The sequence below is a fragment of the Mus caroli genome, chromosome 14 (assembly GCF_900094665.2).
Source record: "Mus caroli chromosome 14, CAROLI_EIJ_v1.1, whole genome shotgun sequence".
Taxonomy (NCBI): domain Eukaryota; kingdom Metazoa; phylum Chordata; class Mammalia; order Rodentia; family Muridae; genus Mus; species Mus caroli.
The window spans coordinates 44,994,180-45,005,401 of NC_034583.1; the positions used below are offsets into that span (position 1 = coordinate 44,994,180).

At 41.3% G+C, this 11,222-nt stretch overlaps 1 gene segment (V, D, J or C); it reads left to right on the top strand.

Annotated features, from left to right (window-relative positions):
- The first annotated feature begins 1,251 nt into the window (after positions 1-1,251).
- Positions 1,252-4,613, top strand: LOC115029246. The segment is given in 2 exon segments: positions 1,252-1,321; positions 4,273-4,613. Coding segments are annotated over 2 exon segments (411 nt in total).
- The last annotated feature ends 6,609 nt before the right edge of the window (positions 4,614-11,222 follow it).

Sequence of the window (11,222 nt, forward strand, 5' to 3'; positions counted from 1 at the left end):
CTTCCGTAACTAATGCAGTCTCAGATCCTGCGCGCAATTGGATTGGAGCAGAAGCTGTGTTCCACTCACCAGAAGTCTTAAGATCCTGTGGCTGGTGTTGTGGGTAGCTGGCGAGTGTCAGCCGACCCTGCGCCCTAGCTATCCCGGTGCTTTTCTTCCTTTTTTTTTTTACTTTTTTTTTTTTTACTTTTAACATATATTTGTTTTAAAACTGTATTTTTCAATGAAATCTAATATGCTCCCATTAGATATTACTATAGAATTGTGCTTATTTTCTTAATAAAAACATTTCTTCGTTTTCTTGATCTCTAGTTAACAGCAATTTTTACCATTTTAAGATTTCTGGTTGTCAAGGTACAATTTGCAGAACACAAGAAAATCAAGAAGAAGGAAGACCAACAAGTGGATACTTCATTCCTCCTTAGAATAGGGAACAAGATGCCCATGGAAGGAGTTACAGAGACAAAATTTGGAGCTAAGACGAAAGGATGGACCATCCAGAGACTGCCCCATAATCAGTCACTGAACGCAGACACTATTGCATATGCCAGCAAGATTATGTTCAAAGGACCCTGATATAGCTGTCTCTTGTGAGGACTTTCGGGGTAGCATTTGAAATGTAAGTGAATAAAATATCTAATAAAAAAATTTAAATAAAAAAGATTACTGGTTCTCAGGCCCTACAAGGGTCTGCGTCAAATGAGGTTCTAGAACTGAAAGGAGAAATAGACATGTTCCCCCTCCCTAACCCAGAAGCAATTCCTAACTGTTAGCTGCTTACAAAGGGAACTTTAAGGTCCTCCGAAGAAGTCTCACTGGGGAAGCAAACCACTTATTATTATTATTATTATTATTATTATTATTATTATTATATTTTTTCTTTATTTACATTTCAAATATTATCCCCTTTCCTAGTTTCCTCCCCACCTGCCCTGCTCCCCAACCCACCCACTCCTGCTTCCTGGGCCTGAAATTCCCCTATACCAGGGCATAGAACCTTCACAGGACCCAGGGCCTCTCCTCCCATTGATGGCCAACTGGGCCATCCACTGCTACATATGCAGTTAGAGCCATGAGACCCACCATGTGTTTTCTTTGATTGGTGGTTTAGTCCCAGGGAGCTCTGGGGGTAAGAAGGACACATGCTCCACTATGTTCCTTGCAGCCTTATTTATAATAGCCAGAAGCTGGAAAGAACCCAGATGTCCCTCAACAGAGGAATGGATACAGAAAATGTGGTACATTTACACAATGGAGTACTACGCAGATATTAAAAACAANGNATTTATGAAATTNTTAGACAAATGGATGTATCTGGAGGGTATCATCTTGAGTGAGATAACCCAATCACAAAAGACCACACATGATATGCACTCACTGATAGGTGGATATTAGCCTAGAAGCCCAGAATACTCAAGGTACAATTTGGAAAAACATGAAACTCAAGAATAAGGAAGACCAAAGTGTGGATACTTTGATCCTTCTTAGAAGGGGGAACAAAATACCCATGGAAGGAGTTACAGAGACAAAGTTTGGAGCTGAGACGGAAGGAAGGACCATGTAGAGTCTGTCCCACCTGGGGATCCATCCCATAAATAACCACCAAATCAGACACTGTTGTGGATGCCAACAAGATTTTGCTGAAGGAACCCTGATATAGCTGTCTCCTGAGAGGGTCTGCCAGTGCCTGACAAATACAGAAGTGGATGCTCACAGTCATCTATTGGATGGAGCACAGGGTCCCCAATGAAAGAGCTAGAGATCAGACCCAAGGATCTGAAGGGGTTTGCAGCCCATAGGAGGAACAATATGAACTAACCACTTTTTTCTATTTCAAAGCTATTTTATCAAATCCCTCTTTAGGATGACATCTCCTTGTGACAGAAAATAAAGCTTACTTAATTTGACCAAAAAATTTGTGTGAGTGGTCTTTACTCGTATTTTGTGGGATTTACCTCATGAGTCATCTCAGCCAGGCATTTCTCTGCTGTTCATGCCCTCTGTCCATTTAACACTGAGCAAGCAGGCATCAAAATGGATGGTGAAGAAGGATGTGTAGTGCTGTGATTTAGATATGTCAGAGACAAGCCAGCCACATGTGCTTACTTCTGTTGAAGCAGTGCAGCCCCTCCTACATGTTATGTTCAGGGGAGAGGAGTGTGTGGGAGGTCCAGAGCTAATTATCATTTGAGCCATTCCATTGACATAATGGTATGGATCCCCCACAGTGGCGGATGTGGTGTGTGTAGGAGTAAATGAAAACGAAAGGACCAACATGTAAAGAGCAACTGCAAGGCCCTAGGATGCTGGAATCTGACCTCTTTGTCATGTAGTGTTTGCTTCTTTGTCTGTCTGTTCATTTGTCTTTGGAGACAGGATTGCTTGCATCCCAGGCTGACCTCTCCCTTGTTAAATACCTGAGGATGCTCTTGAGTCCCTGATTCTCCTGTCTCTATCTCAGAGATGCTAGAATCATAGGCAAGTGTACCATGGCCAGTTTGTATGGGAGAAGAAAACAAACCCAGGGCCACATGCGTGTGCCCAATTAACTGAGCTCTATCCACAGGCCATGCTTAAGAGACTTGGAGGGATGTGGACCACTGTCTTCTGTGGGACAGTGATGGTGCTCTTTCTTTGGTTGGACCTTTGATGACCTCACATATCCAGCAAAAGCCCTGTGTATGTGTTGTACACATCCCTTACGTTATTTTTAACTCCTATGATTTATAACACAGAGGTCGTTGAAGGGAGGAGCTACTATCTCTATGTTCACCTTTTTCTATGTCTTGCTAGCATCAATATGGCAAGCTAAACAAACTTTTCGGAACATTTGTTTTATTCACCATACCATTTACAAAGAAAGGAGTATTTATTCAAACTGAGGGTGAGAGTCGTTTTTTTTGTTTTGTTTTTGTTTTGTTTTGTTTTGTTTTAAAGCTGCGTTATTGGTCGGCAGCAGCCTCGTATTCAGTGTAAACTACAAAGTGTTTTCCATCCTCTCTCACTCATTTGAAAATAAAAGCTCCCCCCAGAGCCTTTTTCTAGCATTGTCTAATTTCTCCCCCCACAGGCAAATTCTCAGATACATTTACTTCACCCAATCTTTATTTGATAGAAATGTAATGAACTTGACATTGATTTAATTTCCTTATGTCTTTTTCTAAGATTATATATAATTTGAACACATATGAAAATGAAGCTCTCATTGGTGCAGTCCATTCACTTTGGGTCTGTGGCATGAACTCAAGCCATCAGGTTTGCATAGCAAACACTACCCAGTGAGCCAACCTTCTGCCCTCGCAGATACATTTTCAGGAATTGCAGTTGCTTAGTGTGATGGTTTGAATATGCTTGACCCAGGGGGTGGCACTATCAAGAGGCATTACCTTGTACACCAGTAGGTGTGACCTTGTTGGATGAAGTGTGTCACTGTGGTCATGGGCTTTAAGACCTGCAACCTAGCTCCCTGGAAGCCAATCTTTACCTAGCCGCCTCTGGAACAGCTCCTCCTGCACCATGACTGCCTGGACGCTGCCATGCTTCGCCTTGATGATAATGGACTGAATCTCTGAACCTGTAAGCCAGTACCAGTTAAATGTTGTCTTTATAAGAACTGCCTTGATCACGTGTCTGTTCACAGCAGTAAAACCTTACCTAAGACACTTAGGAACCCTAACAAGGCGGTTCAGAAGTATCCTGTAAATTCTGGAATTTGGTATCTTCTCCACTGACCTCTTACCAGAACTAATCTATGCATTCTCTCACTCTGTGCTGGAAGAAGACAAAGTAAAACAGGCTTGTAAGGGCTGCAATCACCCCTGCATGTCTCCATTATAAAACACTTGGGTTCCAATGGCAGAATGCTGTGTTCACCACTAGATGGCAGTGCCTCTCTGTCAGAAAGATGGGGGTTGCAGTTGGGGTTGGAAGAGGGTGCTGAACCAAGCCTGTCTCTGATTGGCTAAGCAAAAACCAGGGACTCAGCTGGACAAATATAAACTCATCAGCCAGAACAGACACTTCTGTCCTAGGAACCAGGTTCCACTTCAGGGTGTAGGACAGTCTTTCCTGTGACATTAATAAAGCAAGAAAAATGAACAGATTCCTGGGAATATCTTTGGTGACTCTATGGTTTCGAGTGGCCTGTGAGTTTGGGGCTGGTAGTGATAGGAATGAGGAGACCTGAGTTCAGAGGCCACGTGGCTCCATTTGGAAATGCAATTTGAAAACATACTCACTGACTCTTGTTCTCTGGCCTGTGTTTCTATGTAGGGACGAAGAGCCAATGGGGAGAAGAGAATCTTCAGGCTCTGAGCATCCAGGAGGGTGAAGATGTCACCATGAACTGTAGTTACAAGACTTACACAACTGTTGTACAGTGGTACAGACAGAAGTCAGGCGAAGGCCCTGCCCAGCTAATCTTAATACGTTCAAATGAACGAGAGAAGAGCAGTGGAAGACTCAGAGCCACCCTTGACACCTCCAGCCAGAGCAGCACCCTGTCCATCACTGGTGCTCTAGCTACAGACACTGCTGTGTACTTCTGTGCTACAGATGCACAGTGTGGGACAGGCACCTGCAGCCCTGACACAAACCTCAGAGCTGCTTCCTAGACCCCACCAGCAGGTGAAATGTGGATTATGTCACTCCATAACAAGTGTCTGCTGGTAACTGGAAATAGACCCCCTTTAATCATGTCATTTCTGTTTGTCTTTAGCTCTTTAAGCTGGGGCAGAGAGCAGCAGGATGCTGAAATGCCAGGCTTTGTTATGCATGTGTGTAAGATGAGGGAAGGTCCCATCTATCCCTTGTGCAGCCCTGGGGTCTAGTTGGCTCCTTGAGAAGCCAAAATCATTCTTACAACTCTCCAGTTCCAGGACAGTGAACGTGTATCAGACTTTAGACTAAGAAGCCCTCCAATCACTTTGCCTAAGCCTCTCTTTTTACAGCTGAGGCTTGGAGCCACTGCATAGTAGGGAGGCAAAGATTTGAGTCTCAAAGGCAAAGAAACAAACATCTAAGTCTGGTTCTACCTTTAAGACTTCTGTGGTTTTTCAAGCCCTGGTTTACACACTAGGAAAAGGAAAACTTATACAAAGTCAGTTCCTCATCCAAGCGGGGAAGCATGGTCCCTGATGCCACATTCTGATGTTCTCTATAGAAGGAAGTATACTGAAGTTGCTATGGCGGGAGGGGACATGTAAGAAGACCAAGCGCCTTTAATGGTCAGAAATGATATCAGTTTTGCCTAGTGTATGAGCTAGAATAGCAGCACACCCTTAATGAGGAAAGAGCCTGACCTGGGAAGGAGCAAGTAGGATCCAGGTGAATGGAAGTCTATGTGTGTGGCGACAAGATCAGTTATCCATCCTTGCCTAGATCACGGCATTCATTCCTTATGAACTAATTTTTCCCCCATCTTCTGATGAGAGTGCTCATTCATCATATTTACATACAATCCTGGAACCCTTCCAAGAGGTGGCACCCCAAACAGAGCTCAGCCTTTCCATATCAATCAATATTCAAGAAGATGGACTGCACACTTGGTTACAGGTCAACCTGATGGAAGTAAGTTTTCAGTTGAGGATGCCTCTTTCCGGGTGATGCTGGTTTGTGTCGAGTTGAAAAAAAAGGCTAAAGCATATTTTCCTACAGCATTTATTTCACTGGTATATTAATTTAGGTGTCATTAAGGTTCAGAGAGATGTTCCCATGCATGCATACAGTATCCACTGATCAAACCTCCTCTCCCTTTTTTTGTGCACACCTCCCAAGCCTTCTAGGCTTTCAGAAGACTACAGGATACTTGTGTGGGTATTATTTATTTATTTATTAGTTTAGTTTAGTTTAGTTTTTTGCAGGGTAGCATGGGGGAAGGAGTGTGTGTCTGGCTTTTTTCACTTAATGTCCTCCAATTCCATCAGTTCTCCTGAAAATTACAGTTCTATTCTGCCTTTTCCTGAGTAGTATTCTTGGTGATACTACACTCCTGCCTGCCCATTTGCTGATGATAATCTAAGCTGACTTCTAATCTAAAATGCTCTGACTAGAGATACACAAACACGTGTGTATGACTATGGCATGCCAAATTCATCTTCTCCGAGTTTGTTTCCAGAAGGAGAATGAACGCGAGCTTTGCCTTTGATTTCCTGAAGCATTTCACAAGGCGAGGTGCAGTGACTCATTGACTAGCACCCTTCTCCCATCAGCATTCCTGCATCCCATTACCATACATCCTCATCAGAACCATGGCTTTGACACAGTGAGTGAGCTGGTGTCTAAGAGTGGCTCTGATTTGCATTTCACCAATAGCCAATGACACTGGGCACTCCTCATCTGCTTCTTGGCTGCTTGTGTTTCGTTGCTGTTCCATTCAGATCTTTTGTCCAATATTAAATGTATAAATTCTTTTGTTGTTGTTTTCAGCTCAATCCTGTGACAGATGAATAGTTAGAAAATATTCTCCTATTTCATAAGTTGTCTCTTCACTATACAGATTCTTTGATTTCTATATAAAACCTTGTTAATTTGATATAATCCATTCCCTCTTTTTTTTTTTACATAAAATCATATTTCTAATTACTTGGATGGCTAACTTATAACAGAACATCCTCTTTGATTTGGGACTTCTATTTTATAATTTCAGCAAACTAAGGACAAGTGGGATGATAAAATTCCCCAAATCCATGCATTATGGATGTTTCTGTTGGTAAAGTTCATAACAACACGAGTATGACTTTGGTTATAACCTACAGAAGGGTAAATTCTAAGGAACTTGCATGAACAGTGTCATTATTGTCTTCCCATTGAAAAAGGATTTTTATTATTTATATACTTGAAATTCAATAGACACACAATAATATTACAGTCACAATATATACTTTCTTGAGATGACATTTTTTGGCTCTCCTATATAGTAATATTGTGTGCTGAATGTTTACTAAAGAACTCTGGGGTTAATTTAAAAATTGCAAACAACAACAAAAAAACAGAAAAACAAAAATCAGAAAAAATTGTAACATAGTTTATAGGCAAAACAAGAGACAGATGAACGTATCTCATCAAGAGGTACATCCTGGGTTCCAGGGAAACAGTGACCATACATTAAGACAAAGGATCTTAGGACATCCTTTGACATGCTAACAGTAAGTTGTAAGATATTTACATTATCATAAAGAGAGGTAGGAGAGACATTACATTCAAGCACTGGGGAAACATAGGGATCCCTCTTGCCCTCACATGTCAAACAGATGACAAAGCTAATACCACTTTTGCAGCCTGAAATACCCTGGTAAACTCTGCAGAAAGCTTGTGCTGTAACATTTTTGTATTCCCATCTGGACCACAATGTTACCCTGTCTACCACAGAATAAATGACCACATTCAGAGAGAAAACCATGCTGCAGTACAGACAGGAACCACAAGGGGGAGGTACCCCTCTATGCTCTTGATAAATACAAATTCACCCAGTGACTCTCCCAGGCTGAGTGAAGTGTTTCTCTTGTTTAATATATGAGACAGTTTTTTTTTTTTTTTTTGTAAAAAAAATCTTGTAGATGATTTGATGGCAGTCGTGTTTTTCTGCAAGAGGCTCCATTACTGCAAAAAAAGAGCTTATTTGATGATGGGCAGTGTGTGTGTGTGTGTGTGTGTGTGTGTGTGTAAGAGAGAGAGAGAGAGAGAGAGAGAGAGAGAGAGAGAGAGAGAGAGAGAGAGAGAAATTATAAATATATATTCATGTGTGTATAAAATAAATATGTATATTGAAATTATGCCACACACTTTGGACACAGGACTCCAAAGATTCAAATAGATCTAACCTGAAAGTCTTCTTCAGGCAGTCTCCTGGTACAAGAATGTGCTATGTAAGCTGCCAACAGATTTATCCAACTGTGGCACCTGTGAAGCACATAGTAAACAGCAGCGCAGCGAGGTATCCTTATCTAGCAATGGTGACATTCAAACCTTCCTTGTAACCAAAGTTCTTTAATGGGACTTAAGATCTGCTCAATAGGAAGGAAACTGTGCCTGATACTAGAAACTTAGTCAACTACTTGGAGCTAGTGAGGTCACAGATCTTAGGGCAAAATATAGTACTTCCTCAGAATAGAGAACAGGGAAAATGGCTGGTGTGCTGATTTTATGAGGAATGAAGTTTTTAAGAATCCTTGTGAGAAAGCCATGCCATCTTCTTATTCAATAAAAATTTTGTGAATTTATTTTTGTTCATTCCTTTAAGTATGAAACCCATATACATGTAAATAGACAGACCAGTAGTGTGTGTGTGTGTGTGTGTGTGTGTGTGTGTGTGTGTGTTTTCCTTCTGTTAGCTGATGTGTCACATATGACAGATTTTGTTACTCAGGGAACTTATGAAAGTTTTCATTAAGAATAACATATTTTTAGATAAATTCACCAAATCCCCTCAATTTAATTTTAGGAAGAAAGACTGAGATGAAGTTTTGCATTCTTGTTAAACTGTCAACCTTTTGTTTTCCTCTAGGGAAAAAGGATGAATCTATAAGACCAGAAGCAGCTTGGCTAGGTCATCCAAATATTACCAGATTTCATAATAAATTGCATGTCCTACATTATCTATCTGAATGATTTGAAAATTAGTCCATTTTCTTATGATGGTTTCCAGTTATAATAAGGTCAACGGGTCTTCAAGACAGTCTAGCACTCTCCCATATCCATACAGGAAGTTATGACAGGGCACAATTAAGCCTGCCCCTTAACTGTCAACTTCATTTCCTGCTGGGGTGGTTGCACCACACAGACCAGTAACCTTGCTTATTCCCCTTAAGCCAAAGTATAGATTAAGATCTGGTTGAGAGAGAACATAGACAACTTCACTCAAGACCAGAGCTAACAGTATGCTGATTCTAAGTCTGCTGGGAGCAGCCTTCGGCTCCATTTGTTTTGGTAAGGATGTTCCCCAGCATAGGATCAGGCCCTTCTTCCTGAAGGTCACTGGGAGAGGAGGTCATTGTTCTTTGATAAGGCTCAGAGGGAAAGATCATCAGAATTCTGGCTCATAAGCTACTCTATGCTTTAGGCTCCCATTGTTATAAAGAGGCTGATGTCTCTGTGCTTCTTCCATCAGCAACCAGCATGGCCCAGGAGGTAACACAGACTCAGAGTTCAATTTCTGTGATGGAGAAGACAACGGTGACAATGGACTGTGTGTATGAAACCCGGGACAGTTCTTATTTCTTATTCTGGTACAAGCAAACAGCAAGTGGGGAAATGGTTTTCCTTATTCGTCAGGACTCTTACAAAAAGGAAAATGCCACAGAGGGTCATTATTCTCTGAACTTTCAGAAGCCAAAAAGTTCCATCGGACTCATCATCACAGCCACACAGATTGAGGACTCAGCAGTATATTTCTGTGCTATCAGAGAGGGCACAGTGGCAGAAGTATCTACAAGAGCCCCACAAAAACCTCAACCAGAGGTAGGGGTTCTGAGGATATACTCCACAGACAGGAAGAGGCAGGGCCTGTGGTAGCACAAGAGAGAGTCTGACAATTAGCCCTAGTACAATTCATATAGGATGTCCAATTTTGTTCACATGTTATCCTTTTCTCTGATGGTACTGCTTTATATCAAGTTGATATAAAACATAGCCAGTACAATTGACTCTTTATCAACTTGGTACACAAACACATCACTTATTCAAAAAAATCACCTTTCCTTTCTTATTTTTCACAGATATGTTAATATTAATATGATGGTATAAAACATTCCAACTTTTTCAAGTCCCACAGTTTTTATACATGTTAAGACTTTAAAAATCAAGTCTCTCCATTGCAACTTTTCAAAGTCTCACAGTTTGAGTCTCTCTAAAATATCCAAAGTCTCTTTAAGATTTTAAAGGTTCTCTGAAATTACAAAGTCTGTTTAAAAGCTCAGAATCTCTCAATGTGACCTCCTATAAAATCAAAGTGAATTGAAAACTTTCTTACTGCAAGAAGCAAAAAACACAAGGCATAGTCACAGTCAAATAAAAATGAAATCAAAATCAAACTCCAACTGTGCAAATAATGTCCAATGTCTGAGACTCACTCATGATCTTCTGGGCTCTGGAGGTCTTGGGCAGTTGCACTTTTCTGGCTCTGCCATTCACAGCTTATGCAGCTTGTCTGTTAGGCACAGGCTGGCTCCACTGTCACTGACCTTGGTGATCATCTCACAGTACTGGCATCTCTAAAATGCTAAATTCTCTGTGGGCTACACCTTTACCAAAAGTGAAGTCCCTGGGCTCTCTTCAGACTCTGGCACTACCACGAATGCAAATTCTTTCCTTGATGCTTTAATCCTGGGTCCTTCTACTGTTGTTGTGGCTGCACATTTACCAATGGCCTTTCAAATCTCTCTCTCTTCAGGGACTCCAGCCCTGTGCACAGGGCCAAGCCTCAGCTTCTCTGGCTCATGAGCAGCCTAGCAAAAGCTATATCCTGTATAAAGAGTGTCTCTTTCTTCTTTCAGCAACCGTCAACAATATGCAATTAATTTTTGACAAAGCCATAAAAATCATTCTAAAAAAGAAGGCAACTCATTTAACAAATAGTTCTAGAAAAACAAGATCTCTACATGTTGAAGAATGAAATGACATCCATAATTCTCACTCTGCCACAAAACAAACAAAATCCAAAAACAATCAGTTCAAAATGCATCAACAAATTTAAGACTGGAAATCCAAAAACCATGAGATTCGACTATAAAGAAAATAATTCTTCAACACAAAGATCTAGGTAAGAACATTCTGAAAAAGCCTTCAGTAGCAGCATAGGAAATAATTTCAGTAACTTTCATTTTTTAAGGCTTACTTTTACTGAGGTTTCATACATGCTTCATCCTCCCTTCTAGCCCACCACTCACCAGAGGTGAAAAGAAAAATACAGGGAAAGTGGACCAGTTGAGAAATGGTTCTTTGGAGCAAATCCCATCTGTGTTGTCAGTAAATCAGCAGTTCAGTTCACAGGTCAACAGCAGCAGTTCGATCCACTCACAAACACTTCAGGGATATATCAGCAGTGTAGTTCCTTAGTGTCAGGATAGCAGCAGGTGTGTTCTGACCTAACAGGAATAGCCAGGCCTCAGCCGAATTGGCTCCAGTCAGCAGGACCAAGATCATCAGGAATGCCAGGAGAAGTTCTCTGCTGTGCCTCTCCCTCTCCCCCTCCCTCTCCCTCTCCCTCTCCCTCTCCCTCTCCTCCC